This window comes from Vigna unguiculata, chromosome 10, assembly GCF_004118075.2.
Source record: "Vigna unguiculata cultivar IT97K-499-35 chromosome 10, ASM411807v1, whole genome shotgun sequence".
NCBI classification, from domain to species: domain Eukaryota; kingdom Viridiplantae; phylum Streptophyta; class Magnoliopsida; order Fabales; family Fabaceae; genus Vigna; species Vigna unguiculata.
The window spans coordinates 6057924-6074217 of NC_040288.1; the positions used below are offsets into that span (position 1 = coordinate 6057924).

A 16294-nucleotide genomic window follows, 5' to 3' on the forward strand; every position below is an offset into this window, starting at 1 on the left:
GTGGCAAGGTACCGCCACGTGGCAAGGTACCACCACGTGGCAAATACCTTGTCTAGTGTCATTATCTTGATTTCAACTTAATCTCTAGATATGTCTATTTGTTTCAATTTAGTACTCATATATGTTTATTTGTTTCAATTTGGTCTCTGCTCTATTTGTTTCAATTTTGTCCGAATATTGTTTTACAAAATAGAGAAATATTGTGTCTCCCTTAAGACCAAATTTATTATTTATATAAATGTTATATTTTTTTTTATTAAAAATGACTTATAAAATTAAGTATCGAAATTTATATTAAGTTTAGTGATAAAAGCCATGAATAACAAATTTACCAAAACTTTGTTATTCATGAGTATAACAAATATTAATATAACAAAACATAAATATGTTATTCATGACTTTTACCATTAACTTTAATATAAATTTCAATACTTAATTTTATAAGTCATTTTTAGTAACAAATATCAATATGCATTTATATAAATAAAAAAATTTGTCTTAGAAGAGAGACAATATTTCTCTATTTTGAAAAAAAAATTGGGTATTAAATTTAAACAAATAGAGCGGGGACTAAATTGAAACAAATAAACATATATGGGTACTAAATTGAAACAAATAGACATATCTGGGGACTAAGTTGAAATCAAGACAATGACACTAGACAAGGTATTTTCCACGTGGCAGTACCTTGCCACGTGTCACACCAAGGATTTGACACGTGACAAATTTTATTTTTAAATTCAAAAAAATTATTAAAAAAATAAATAAATAAACTAGAGGCTGTTGCGGTTTTCCTGCACTTGGAAGAAGAAGTAGAAAAAGGAAGAAATATAGTGATAATTTGATTCTTCGTCGTCGTACTAAATAGTAGAGAAAATAAAAATTGTTTCTTCGTCTTTACAAGAAAAAGGAGTAATTAACTGTGACGCGTTCACTAAAAATATCCTTAAAAATAAAGAAGCTTAACACAAAAGCGGAAAAAGATATAATATTAACTTGGTCCAGAGCATCTACCATTATACCTACAATGATTGGTCATACCATTGCTATCCATAATGGAAAAGAACATGAAAAATTAACAGAGTGTACTACATCGATGCACAATTTCAAATTTGGATACTAAATTGAAACAAACTTAAAAGTAGGTACCATTGAACTTGAAACATGTTCCTTTTTTTTACTTGTCACGTGGTGGTACCTTGCCACGTGTTACTAACAATGTCACTGTCACACCAAAGATTTGACATGTGGCAATTTTTTTTTAAATTAAAAAAAATTAAAAAAAAACCAAAGGCTTGGCACGCCATTAACGACGTTTGTAAAAAATTAACGGAGTGTACTACATTGATGCACAATTTCAAATTTCGGTATTACATTGAAACAAACTTAAAAGTAGGTACCATTGAACTTGAAACATGTTCCTTTTTTTATTTGTCACCTAAACATTCTTTTTAATTTAAATTGTCACCTTACATGTCTGCTTGTGATGTTTTAAATTAATATATTATGGAATGTTATATAATTATCGGTCATATATTATAAATTATATAAAATATAAATATATTTATATTAGTATGATTAGAATAATGCAAATATAATATATATTTAATATTTATTTAAATTATTATCAACTAAGTCTATGTTAGTTCTACGTACGTGTTATCACCACTAAAAGTTCTGATATTATATAGGATTTTTCTTATAAATTTGTTAAAAAAATTGCAAAAAAAAAGATTTTTTTCTGTTATTTTTTCTAAGAATCTTAATTGGCAGGTAACTTTTTCGTAGATAATTATTTGTACAAAATTATAAAATTCATAAATATTTCTTATAAAATTTGTTGTGAAAAGTGTTTTATACAAAATATTTTGTAAAAATATTGGTAATAATTTCTTGTAATTTTTTTTTCATAACAAATTTTATAAGTATTTTCTACAAAAACAAATTCAAAACAAAATTAACAGAAAATATGAGGTTTTGTATTAGAGTATAAATATGCAAGTCTTTGGGACATAAAATATAAATAGTACATCATTCTTAATTCAAATTATCATATGACAAAAATGTTATAATCTATGTGACTTTAATTTTGTCTTAAAATATAGAAATTGTTTCTCTTTTCTATATAAATCTTTTCATTATCATTTCATTTATCCACACTAATATTTTTTATCTTAATCTACAAAAAATGCATTTCTCAAGATTATTTAACAACGTATATCAAAATACAAATAAGGCAAAGAACGTGTTTACCACCATGAAGGAAGTGCGTGTTAGACTTTAAGAGTAAATTCAAACTTCAAGGGGGAGTTGTTTCGATGATGATGCTTGAATACGTTGATACTAAAGATGTATTTATAGCTTTCACTTTATGCGTTTAGTGTCTTCTACATAAGATATTCACGAGAATTTCAATTTAGTACACAATGTTTAAATTAACCAACTAAGAGTTATTTCAAAAAGTTTAAAACGTGTGAAATATATATTTTGTTTGCTTCACCAATAATCCTTTAAATAATGTTTCAAAACAGGATAATCAATTATCTGCTTTGTTAATTGACTAAAATAGATAGTAGAAAAAAAAATGTTTTCAACTAATCTCATAAAATAACATATTACCTTCTTTAATAATCAATTAACACGGTTTTAAGTTATTTTCTGAAATAAATGAAAAACTGAAATATTCGATTAACATGTGTAATAATCTATTAAAACAAAATATATTTTAATTGGTTTTCCAATTTCACTAAAAATACTAACATATATACAAAAAAAAACTTAAATAATGGCCAATTTTAGTAACAAAACAATTTAAAGATCCATGTAGAAATCAATTTCTTTGGTAACCAAAATATTGGTAGTTAATGTCAATAACCAATTTATAATAGAAAATAACCAGTGGTATTTTGGAGAGTGTGGGGTCGAGCACCAGTACACAAGACTAAGCTCGAGAGAGACTGGGAGGTTAAGGTCGGGCGTTAGTACAAAAGGTCAGGTGCCAAAGAGTCCAAAAAGCCAAGGTCGGGCACCATCTACAAAAGAAGCTATGGTTTCACATTTTAACTGATAGTGTCGGGCAGTGGAACCTAGGGTCGGGCGACACCGATGTTGATGTGTCAAAAATGGGTATTTAAACATGTTTCTCACAAGGGTAAAGGGGATTCCTCATTTTGTGTGATACAGAAACACTTTTAGAAGCTTGGAAGACCTCTTGGAGGTTGCTAGGGGTGTTGGGAAATTCTTCCACTCCTCCTTGGGTCTTCTCTTCCATTCATGGTGACTTTTCCCCTTTTGGGGTTGGAGAGGAAGATGTGTTGTGAATTGGAGATGGAGACGCAAATGGGAGGTGCAATTGGAGCATGGAGCAGTTGCTAAGAACCTTGAGAGAGGGCTTTCATATTCTCTTTGGTTTCCATCTTTTCCTTATCTCTTCATTTTGTAAACCCTAGATTCTCCACTATGGAGAGTTAGACGTTTTTGTTGATATTAGATGTAATGAACTAAATTCTTGTGTAATCGATCCTAATACAAAGCAAAGGGAAAAGGTTCAAGAAATGGTGGCAAAAACACTACCAGACATAAAGATTCATAAGATGAAAGGTGTGATGGGTCTGCAAATATGGTGAAGCACAAGCAACACACACTAGTGCAGTAAAGGCTTTTTGCCCCGGTTATTTTTCTCATTTTGCCTCGGGTATGGAACCGAGGCATTTTGAGGTGAGGCCAAAAGGTACCCCTTTTGGCCTCGGTTCTTACCCGAAGCCATAGAGTCCCTTTTATGCCTCAGTTCTAAATGACCGGAGCCATATAGTTCCTTTTCTGCCTCGGGTCCACGAGAACCAAGCCATATGGTAAAAATATTTTTTCAATTAAATTTTTCGCGACACAGCACGCTCCTCTGTTCATCATCATAAATTCTTTTCTCCTTGTCCTCAAGATGATTACCATTGACAGAACCATTTAATTAACAAACATGAATCAAACACACAAAACCATCACAACATCACTCCTACATTTTGAATCACCAACCACCTAAAACACATACTGACTTCTATTCTGACACAGTGTTTGATTAGGAACACACAGCACATTCGTCCCCGTTGGGCAACAAGAAGCATTTGTAACAGTGAAACCTGAAACAGTGCAAGGAGCATTCATGGATGTTGCAGCATTCATCTCTTCAACACAAGATCCATTTGTCCTATTATTCATGGCTAAGGCATACGAAGTGCACCCAATACGACCCACCCCGACATTCACGAATTTTCTTGCCCTAAGAGAACATAGTTCCTATTACTGCTGTTGTTTCCCAGGTTCCTCTCTCCTATGCTCTCTAATTGCTGGTTGTGCAGCCGCTTTTGCCGCCGCCGCAACCCCCTCTCAGAACCCTTGGCTCCGAACCTAGGGGTTTCAAGTTAGCGTCCGAAACGACGGTCTCTCCCACCTCCGTGATCGCATTCGAGCATCGAGCTTCGTAGAGCAACGTCGGGGAGCTTTCCGGCGAGCTGAGCAGTTCTGGCGCGTTTGAGTTCTCCACCGGGAATGACGGCTCCGGTGACTTGTCAGATTTAGGCAAAAGTTTGAGAGTGCTAGAAGAAACTAGAAGCTCTAGTATCGCTGAGTTTTGGGACAAGTCTGGGATCGTAATCGAAATCGTTCACTAGAGCGATGAATGTGAACCATTGTCGCAGCGATGAACGCGAACCACCACTACAAGCCATCATCGGCGCCGCTGCGACGAACGGCGAGAAGACAGGAAGAGCTCACCGGTCAAAATGGGTGCGGCATAGATGGGTGGTGATGTTTGCTTTGTTCATGCGTGAGGTGAAAAGGAGAGGGGATCCAGGAGACTAGCGAGATGCAGAGAGAGATGGAGAAGATGCAGCGACGCGCGAGGAAGAAATAGAAGGGTTCGCGTTTTTGTGCCCTAATTAAACTATATGGCCTCGGTTCAATTAATAACCGAGGCATATAGTCCTATTTGGCCCAGGTTCAGTGCCACCCGAGGCCAAAGACAACGATTAGTGGCTTTTTTGAAATTTCTAGCCACATTTTTGGCTTCGGGTCTGTTCAACCGAAGCATATAAGCACCTTTTGGCACCGGTTTTTTTTTAACCGAAGCCTATAACCCCTTTTGGCTTCGGGTTTTTCTTGAACTGAGACATAAAAGTTGCCTGTAATTGCAAAAATGTCACCGCACCGTTATATGTTTCAGTTCCTTGTCAACCGAGGCCTATAAGGCGAGGTAAAAATGCAATTATGCACTAGTGACAAGTCTGGCAACAACTCAGACGATGAAACATAATGGAAATTTGATAAGAGAAAAGTGAGATGCCATAACTGTCACAAACTTGGACACTTTGCCAAGGTGTGTTGGAAGGGTGTTGGTGCAAAAAACAAGCCAAAGAATCAAAAATCTAAAGCTCACGCCAAGGATGACATCTTAGATTCTGAAGTTATAATTCTAATGGCAAGAACGAGTGAAAACGTATTAGAAAATGCATTGTAGTACCTGGATTCAGGCTGCTCCATTCACATGATCGGGAGGAAGGGGTGGTTTGTAAAGATTAAAGAAGTAGTGCATGGGAAAATAAAATTTGCAGATAACATAATTTTAAAGGCAGAAGGCTTTAGTAGAATGGTTTTGAGGAATGATGATGGAAAGAAAGTGGTAACTGAAGAAGTGTTATATGTACTTGGGTTAAAGACTAACTTGATTAGTCTTGGTCAACTTCTATAGAAAGGCTTTGTGATGAAACTAGCAGACAATTGCCTCAACATGTTCGACAAAAATGGAAGACTTGTAATCAAGGCAAACCTCTCACAAATAGAACCTTTCAAATCATCATAAGTGTTGTTAAGCATGAGTGTTTTTCGGCTACAACAGATAGCATAGAGTGGCTATGGCATTTGAGGTTTGGGCATCTAAACTTTAAAGACCTATCCAAGCTAAGAAAATGTACAATGGTTAATGGCCTACCACATGTTAATGTTCCTGAAACCGTATGCAAGGAATGTATTGAATGTAAGCAAAGTAGAGGTAACTTTAATACCTTTCTACCCACGAAGTCAGCAACGGTGTTGGAGATAATCCACTCTAACGTGTGTGGCCCAAATGAAATAACAACTCTTGTAGGCAACAAATATTATGTTGTGTTCATAGATGATTGGCAACAAATATTATCTCCTTAAACATAAAAGTGAAATGCTTGAGATTTTCCAGAAATTCAAGAAGATGGCTAAACTACATAGTGAACGAAAGATAAATTTGCTTAAAATTGATGGTGAAGGAGAGTATACTTCTAATGAATTTAGAAGTTTTTGTGAAAGGAGGAAATAACTCATGAGTTCACTCCTCCTTATACATTAGAGTACAATGGAACAACATAGAGAAAGAATCGAACTATTCTTAATATGGTAAGATGTATGCTGAGTAAGAATTTGCCAAAGTTCTTATGGGAGAAGTTGTGATAACTACCACATATATCTTGAACAGAATGCGTACAAAGAGGATGAAGGATGTGACACTAAAGGAAGCATGGTCAAAGATAAAACCGAATGTGAGTCATCTAAAGGTATTTGGCTTAGTGTGCTACAAACACACACCGGACCAATTGAGGAGGAAACTAGATGATAAAGGAACAACACACATTCTAGTTGGTTACCATTCTATAAGAGGTTATAGGTTGTTTTCACCAAAACAAGCCAAGTTGCCATAAGTAGAGATGTTATAGTGGAAGAAGTTGTTGTTTGGGAGTGGAAGTCACATAAACTAGAGACAGATTTGCCTAATATCTTGATAGATGATGAAGCTGTAGAAGGAAATACTGGGACCACAGGAACGCAAACTAAGTTTGGTGCACCTGATGGTAATGTAAGAAGGTCAACTAGAAAGACTAAACTACCATTGCATATTAGGGACTATGAACTGTTTTATGATGCAATTGCCATTGATGAAGGAAACTTTGTTCATTATGCCATGATAGTCGAATCCAAGCCAATAGAGTTTGAACAAGTAGTTACTAATGAGAAGTGAAGGAGAGTAATGCAAAAGGAGATTGATTCCATTAAGAATAATCAAACATAGAAACTGGTTGAACTCGAGAAGTTCTATCAAAGTTTGACATGCAAAAGAGTAATCCAGGCAACACACCAGCAGAAGTGGGCTTGAGACTGGAAAAGGAGCCAGAAGAAGAAATAGTGGATCTAACTACTTACAAGAAACTTATGGGAAGCTTGAGGTACTTGTGCAATACAAGACCTGATCTGAGTTTTAGTGTTGGAGGGATTAGTAAGTACATGCATGATCCAAGAATATCACACCATAATGTTGCTAAAAGGATTTTGCGCTACTTGCAAGGTACACATATGTTTGGCATTCTGGTTTCAAAGGAAGATAAAGGAAATGGCTTGGAAGTCGCTGCATATTCAGATGAAGATTGGTGTGGGGAGAAATGGGATAGGAAGAGTACTATTAGGTATATTTTCTTCCTTCGAAAGTGTAACGCCCTGACTACTATATTAAATAATTATTATTTGATAAAAATACAATTAATTATTTTTTTTACAATAAGATTTTCCTTAAGCGGACATTAATAATAAAATAACTTCATATATATATATATATATATATATATATATATATATAAATAGTTTACACTTCTGTAATTATTAATGAAATATTACAAAAATATGTATTTTGTATAATATTAAGAGTTGTACATCAGAATAGAAGATTATCTATATTTTTAATATCTCCTCAAGATATTAATATAAATTATCCACGAGCCAATCTTCAGAAGATCCACCAATAATATCTCGAACAAATCTTACTGAGCATGTTCCTCTTCTACTCATGCATCAAGTACATATGAAAGGACTGAGGTCTTTATAAGCCTTAAATATCAATCTTAATAAACTCAATAAACAATAAATACACTAGGGGCCTAGAATTGGACCTACAACCACAGAACTCAATCTCATTTTACTAGACATATGGATCCATATTTAACTTCTAATGATCCATTACGAACATTAAAAGCTATTTTGGGAAGTGATTAGGTAGTTGAATATTTCTCATAAAAACATTGGTACAATCATAATTATTTCTTTCTCGAGAATATTAGCCATTTATAGGCCCATAAAAGAGATATATACTCACTACCTAACCTTGGCGATGTCGAGCAGGTATCGGATAGTCCCAAGTTTGGCCTATGAATATCCTAGTTTAGGACATTATTTTGAACTATCCAGATACTCACCTACTTGGTAAAACTTCTTTAGATCCCACCATGGCCCCTACCTTTCATCCCGTAGTGTACCAAACTATGACTTTCCAAATACAAACACTCTGACATTTGTTAGATCTCAACTTATTGAAACTAGACTTAAGATTATTTATTAATTGACATACTCTTGGACATATTCAAAGATCATAAAATGTGATGACTATCAAGTTATGTCATTTTTTGACCAATAATATATATACACCATACACAAAGAATATAAAATAACAATAAAACATATAGGTAACTTTCTCTTATCCAAGCTTATTGAATAAAATAATATTTGCTTTTAGTTTATTTTTATATTTTTCAAATTATAAAATAATGATAAAACAAAATAAGAATCAAAGCAAAAACTTTAAATAATTAACTATATATGGATTAGAATGTTATAAAATAAAATGAATTATAAATAAATATAAAGATCCGTGAAAAACTGGAGATAAATAAAATGAAATGAAATGATGAATACGACTAGTACGTAATGGGAAATAATTAAATAACATAGATAAATAGGACTAGTGCGTAACTAGAGATAGATTAAACAAAATAAATAAATAGGACCAGTGTGTAACTCAAGATAGATTAAAAAAAATAAATAAATAGGACCAATGTGTAATTGGAGATAAATTAAATGAAATAATTAAATAGAACCAGTACATAACTGGAAATTAAATTAAATTAAATAAATAAACAGAACTAGTGCATAATTGGAGATAAAATTAAATGAAATAAATAAATAGGACCAATGTATAATTGGAGATAAATAAAATAAAGGAACAGGACCCATGCATAATTGGAGATAAATTAAATAAAATAAATAAACAGGATCAATGTATAACTGGATATCGACTAAATAATATAAATATAATAGGATAATAAATGAAAATAAGTTAAATGGAAGTAAATAGAATAATATATGATTCAAAATAAATAAAATATTAATATAACACACATGAGTTTATCAAGATTAATATAAAAAGAGCTTAACCTCACTCTCATCTTACCTTATTAGTTGGAGAGGCGCACTATAGCAATACTTCTAGAAGACTAAGATCTCTTTCAAATCTTTTGGTCAAACTTTCTCTCTCTATTTCTTTCTCTCTTTCTCTCTCTCCCCTTCTTTCCCTTCATTCTTTCTGCATTTTTCTCTTTCATTCCATCCTTTTATAAGAAAGCCATGTGCACATTTAATTAATGCAAAGATTCTCTTCATTAATGAAGAGATAAGCCTTATGCCTTATTTTCCTTTTTTACTTAATCACCATTTCCTCATTTCTTTTGCTCTTTCTTATCACATTCATATATACTTAGGTTCAAAGTGATAATTGCATGCATTAAATGCGATCTTATCACTTCTTATTCTCATGTTCCTATATTCTTATCTTCTTCTTTTTACTTAATTTTTTTCCTTTCTTATCTCTTAGATTTAACATTAGAAGATTCCTTTTTTTTAACCTATATATCTATATATTAGTAACTTTTTTTTTGTCATTTATTATTATTTTACTTATTCTTAATGTTTCTTAAGAACTACTTAATTTCTTTCTCATTGTTCAAACTATATCTTGATATAATATACAAAACACTAATAAAGACGTAGGATTTTCTAACTTTTATATTTAGAGTAAAGATAAAGTAAATAATATAATTTATTAAAAGTAGGGATGTTACAAAAAATCTCTTATATGATGGAGCTCAACTAAGGAGCAAGTAATGGCCCTATCTTAGTGTGAAGCAGAGTACATCTTCACTCGTGAAGCAGCTTGTCAAGTTGCTTGGCTAGGCTCATTGATGAAAGGGTTGAAATTTGAGTTATCGTAAAAAATAGAGTTGCTTGTGGACAACAAGTCAATTATTGATCTTGTAAGACATCAATCATCTCATGGCCGAAGCAAACACATAGAAACTAAATACTATTTTATAAGGGAACAAGTTAGCAAGGGTTGTCTTAATATTGGCCACTATAGATCGAAATTCCAACTTGCAAAAATACTTACAAAACCATTAAAGTTTGATAGATTTAGTTCTTTGAGAAATCAAATTGGGGTTGCCAGTGTAAAAGCATTGGCTGAGGGAGGTGTGTTAAGTTTTGTATCTAACCCAAATATGAGAACTCTGTTTTGTTACATTAGTTATAGCTTTTACTTTTATTACTTTGTTAGTTACACTTTTTGGTGTGTTCTATCCTGTGTATAAAAGGGTGTTTCAACCATAGTTAATAACAATCCCATTACTCTCTTTCTATATATGCCTCTATAATTGGTTATCCTACCTGCTTGAATTGTTTTTCCTCTCATTCTTTGAAGCTCAGATGAAATTTGTGTCTTTATCTTTACTTATTTTTTACTACGATAATATGAAAAGTCAAAATTTAATATTATCTAGTAAAATCTAGATAAGAAGCATAACCATCAACACCTAATTTCATCCGAGTGTATAAAATATATTTTCAAAAATTAAAAAAATAGAACAAGAAAACGAAAATGGATAAAATAAAGTTTGCGAAAAATTCTATAAAAAATAATTAGTTAAATTAATTAAAATTTAAAAATAAAAAAAAGTTTAGGCTCGTCTGCTTAGCCAGCTTCTAAAAAAATGTTTAATTATGGCATTGGTCCCTTTTTTTTAGAAGTCTCAATTAGGTCCCCAATTTTGTTAAAATGTATCACAAATGCCTTTTCTGTTAAGTTGTGGTAAACGTCGTTATCTGAACAGTGACCTAGCATGGTTGTGTAGTGCTGAAACAATGACAGTAAAGAAATAAAAATATGATTTAATATTAAAAAATAATTTTTGAAATTAGGATTTATGAACATAAATTAAATTCCCGATCTGTTTACCCGTTCCTCACAATCATTTTCAAAATCTTGTCCAATTCCAATATGAATTTATAAAATCCCCAGAAACAAACTCTTAGAGTGTGTTTGGATGGGGTAATTTAATGAGTCAATTCATTTTTTTAAAGAATTTAAATTTCTTTGTGATAAAATGTGTTGTTTGGACAGAGAAATTAAAAGGTATTTGAAATGCAAGTATTTTTTTAAAGAATTTTAATTAACTAAAAGAGTAGTAATTGAAATGCCCTCAAAATAGTTAGAATTTCAAATTCTTCACCTCACACTTTGTACTCTGCTCACACAAATATTCTGGTGTGCCCCGTCACGGTTCCTCTCTCACTATTCTGGTGTGCCCCGTCACTGTTCCTCTCTCACTGGCTCTGCTCCGTCACTGTTCCTCTCTCACTGGCTCAACCCATTCTACTCCTCTACAGGTACACAGGATTCTTCCTCTTCCACCACATTTTTATTTCCTTCACACCATCACAACTTGTTCGTTCCCTTTTCTTCTCTACTTTTTGTTTTATTTTCATTGTTCTTCCTTTTTTGGTTGTTGCATTTGGGATTTAGGTTTCAATGTTAGTTTAATATTTTGTGTTTATCATTTTTTCCCATTTGCCTACTACATATTCGATGAAATGTTTAAGTCACAATGTTAGTTTTCTTTTTTCACATATCTCAGTTGAATAGGTTAGCTACTTTTCTGTAGTGTTAAACTTAAGCAAGCAACATCTGCTCTGTTATGTCTTTGTTCATTCCTTGGCCTTTAATCGTAGGAGGATTTGGGAAGCATCCCAGACAACCTCTGCTCTGTTACAAAGCAGGTTTAACCACAAACTTGATTAACACAAACTATTAACCATATAATCAGTCTACCCGCTTTTATTAAAAGAAGACAATGTTGTAGCAGAGAGTTCTATGTACCAGTTAAAAATTAAGTTGAATAACTCAACCTAGAATATGGTTGTTCAGTCCATCTACTGTATTTTAGTTCTCATTGGACCTAATCAATACTTTGAGGAAATGTAAAAGCGATAGGATGGAACAACCCACTTTGATGGCATATTCACTCAAATTATTTGGTATGATATTTTTTGTGGAGGTTTTCTCAGATTAATTAGCATAGTGAACAAGTATGAATTTAATCCTATATCTAGTGTCTTTCTCCTTTACATTATAAGGAAACAGACGTCGGATTTTGTTGTTTAATTAGATAATACTATCATGGCTCCTTTACATAATACTATATGTAATCATAAATGGATGATAATAGATAGATACAAAATTCACATAACACACATAACTTTTAGATACTATATTCAATATGGATTTTGTTGTTTAATTAGTATTTCTTAACATGTTCCCATCTACATTAATTCAAACCAGCTTCTAGATTATGATTGACTGAATTTTGCTGTTGTCACGTGGTTAATCTCATGAGTCGGGTTCCACAAGTACATACTTAACTAATTGTTGTTTCCTTTTACTCTTTCAGTGCCAACATATTGTTAAGAAATGGATACTAGTATAAATGGTGGTGCAATTATTTCAAGGAAACGTAAAAGAGAGGAATTTAAGAAAATCATTATGATTGTTGCTGCTTATGTTGTTTATATGTTTATGAGTGTAGCAGTATGGTATCACAATAATTACTAAGATAAGGAACCTGCTCGTAATTGGGAATTGGAACGACGTAATTTCCTTAATCGTCTTTATAGAGGGACAGAAAAAGATTGTATTGAACAACTAAGAGTTAGTAAAAGTGTGTTTCTCAAACTTTGTAAAATTTTACAAGAGAGAGGTGGATTGGTAAGAACGAAAAATATTCCAATAAATGAGGCAGTGGCGATGTTTTTACATATCCTAGCTCACAATCTTAAGTACAGGGTGATACAATTTAGTTACTATAGATCAAAAGAAACAATAAGTAGACAATTCAATAATGTCTTAAGAGCGATAATGAAAGTGAGCAAGGATTATTTGAAGTTTCATACTTATAACCTGGAAGGTCTTGATGCAAGTAGATGGAGATGGTTTGAGGTATGTTTATTGATAATTATACTAGATTAATTAACTTTACACATTTGTATAAACATTACATATTAATAAATGTATGTTGCTTGTAGAAATGTGTTGGAGCACTTGATGGAACTCAAATTCCGATAACAATTTCTCCAGAAGATAGGCCTAAATATCGTAATAGAAAGGGTGATGTCTCTATAAATGTGTTGGCAGTTTGTGGTCCAGATTTAAGGTTTATTTATGTGTTACCTGGGTGGGAAGGTTCTGCAGGAGATTCTCGAGTATTAAGAGATGCTTTACATCGTCAAAATAAACTTAAAATCCCAACTGGTAATATCTTTTAAAAATAATATTTAATTTAATTTTAATTGAAGCCTATGATTTTTACTTTAAACTGTTGTAGGTAAGTACTTTCTTGTGGATGCGGGATATACTATGGTCCTGGATTTTTAGCACCATATCGTGGGACTAGATATCATCTCAATGAGTGGATTGGGAACAACCCTCAAACTTACAAGAAGTTGTTTAATCTTCGTTATGCAAGTGCACGAAATGCAATAGAAAGGTCATTTGGGATATTAAAAAAACGATGGAGCATATTAAGAACTCCTTCATTTTTTGATATAAAGACACAAATAAGGATTATCAATGCTTGTTTTGTGTTACACAACTTCATCAGAAATGAGGGACTAACTGATAAAGTTTTAGAAGTTCAAGACCTAGAGCTTTTAGCTAATGTAGATGACGAGTTAACCCTATCAAGGGAAATAGTTCAAAACAATATCACAGATGAAGTTGCAACTATTCAAGTCACCGAAGAATGGACAAGATTTCGAGACACATTAGCAATGAATATGTTTGCTAGTTATCAAAGATGAAGTCACCTTTTATGTCATTAGTTGGCTTATTTCATTATGTGATTATTTCTTTATCTGAGATTGAGACTGGAGTTTTTTAGAAGAATGTGTTAATTTCAAGATATGATTCTTGCTTTGAGTTACATAGATGTTATGCTAATATGATCTTTTGATTATAACAATTGTCGTGGTTTATGTTGTGTGCTCAACATATCTATTTTCATTTATGTCTCACTTCTTTTTCACACACTCGGCACCCCCAATAATTTCAGGTTTTGAATCATATACAGTGTGCATTTGAAATACTAAGATATTCTTTTTATCAGTATTAAAATAGCAGATACTACATGCCTCTGTTATTATATTTGATTCAGAAATGGCATGTACAATCTCTGTTGTGTTTGAAGGAATGGTCCTAGTTCTAGAATGGGGTTTTTTGGGTCTGGTGTGGTGGGTTGTATTAGATACTCATGTTATTAAAACTCTCCCTTCTCTGGTGTGGTGTGGCCATCAAAGCACGCGGATCTAAGCATGACTGTGGCTTGTATTATTGGGTGGAAACTAGACTCAAAATTAGTTCCCATTATTCTGCTCACATCTTCTGCGGTATAATCTATGAGGTTCTTAGGTGGGCATGTTCCAGCATTGTTTATCTACACAAAACCATTTACCAAGTAATTCAAGATTGGGGAAATTGAAACCAGAAAAAGCAAAAGAAAATTGAGGTACCATATATCTTAATATAAATTATTTTCATCCCTTTGAACATGCATTAGCAGTACTCAGTAGTTGCTTCCATACCAAATTTTTGTTATTAGAAATACTATTCTCATGCTATCATGAATTATGCAGACAGAAGTTTCTCAAATGAATAATGTCATGATATATGTTTTGCATGTTATGCAGACACATACTGCTATAGACTTTTTAAAAAATAATCTAAAGGGTCATATCATACCAGAATGTGGAGTTTTCCGTCAAAGATGGAAGCAACGTTTTTCATTAAATTTTCGCGTTGGTAACAAAATAGTACATCACATGACGATCCTGTTACACGAAATTCTTTTCTTTTCCATTCTTCTAAGCATCTCTCAATATCTTGCTGAAAAGTACATACACATACTTAATTGACACTGTTTGTTTTCTTTATCACATAAAACTACCTATAACATTTCCATTTTTTTCTCTCTTTATCTCTAGGCATAGATTGGCACAGGCTATGCAACAATCATTCTTCTAACAAAAAAAAATAGACTGAAAATTATTATCTTTATGATCATCACAGTAAATTGAGAATTCTGCTTGAATTAATAAGTTTTGTAAATTTCTTGTTTATTTTTTAGAATCACTTCTGCAAGTTATTTGTTATGTGTAGGTTAAGAAAATATGAAGGGTAAAAAAAACATGACAGAAAGAAGCAATGATGAAACAAGAAATTATTTTTCATGGAATTTGGAGATGGAACGTGTGTTAGCTGAAGTATTAAGAGATCAAAGAAACATGGGCAATAAGAGTGTCGGAGCTTGGAAAAGAGTTGCATATAATGTTGCAGCTGCAGTGTTATCCAACAACTTCAAAGTCCAAGTCACTTGGGAGAATGTTAAAAATCGAATCAAACTTTGGAGATCATGGTATGGAGTTGTAAGTGACATCCTTGGTCAGAGTGGATTTGATTGAGATGGAACCAAACACATGATTACAGTTGGTGATGAAAATGTATGGAATGAATATGTCACTGTAAGTACTCTTTTACATGCAATCTTGTACCAATTGTTTTTTTTATATGCCATTATATGTTTGAGTAAGCAGTGATTGTACGGTCTAATTCCTTTGTATGGAATTATAGTTGTGTTATTATTGACTTCTTCCTTTTCATTTTCAAGTCGCATAAGGAGGCTAGACATTTTTGATTCAAAGCAATTCCAAATTGGGATGATATAGTGAATTTATGTGCTAAAGATAGAGCTACTGGTCATGGAGCTGAAACTGCTATGGATGCTGATGAAGTCATGAGTAAAGAGGTAATTGAAGTAAATTTTGTGGGTTTGGAGGACTTGAATGCTACTATAGATTTGGAGGAACCAAACTCTAACTTAAAAAGAAAAGCACAATCTACTTCAAGTTCTACTAGTACACAATCTCAAAGGAGAAAGATTAGTGAAAAAGAGTTAATGGTTGCTTCAATGAAAGATGTGGCTGAGTCTTTTAAGCGATTGACACATGTATATGGTAAAAAGGTTGATGAAAGTGAAATCAAAGAAGTGCTAGATGAGGTGCGTTTAATGCCAAA

The 16294-nt window shown here is 32.7% G+C and overlaps 1 protein-coding gene across 1 annotated transcript; it reads left to right on the forward strand.

Annotated features, from left to right (window-relative positions):
* Positions 1-12973: 12973 nt before the first annotated feature.
* On the forward strand, positions 12974-13600 carry LOC114165143. The gene is made up of 3 exons (XM_028049809.1): positions 12974-13165; positions 13252-13477; positions 13551-13600. Exons 1-3 carry the CDS (start codon positions 12974-12976, stop codon positions 13598-13600), a joined length of 468 nt encoding a protein of 155 aa, XP_027905610.1.
* Positions 13601-16294: the final 2694 nt, after the last annotated feature.

What these genes read in the sequence shown, in the direction of transcription:
- LOC114165143 (XM_028049809.1), top strand. Translation starts at nt 12,974, where the DNA reads ATGTTTTTACATATCCTAGCTCACAATCTTAAGTACAGGGTGATACAA. An exon ending in GTAGATGGAGATGGTTTGAG is followed by an intron (nt 13,166 to 13,251) that starts GTATGTTTATTG and finishes TGTTGCTTGTAG; the next exon opens with AAATGTGTTGGAGCACTTGA. An exon ending in TAAACTTAAAATCCCAACTG is followed by an intron (nt 13,478 to 13,550) that starts GTAATATCTTTT and finishes AAACTGTTGTAG; the next exon opens with GTAAGTACTTTCTTGTGGAT.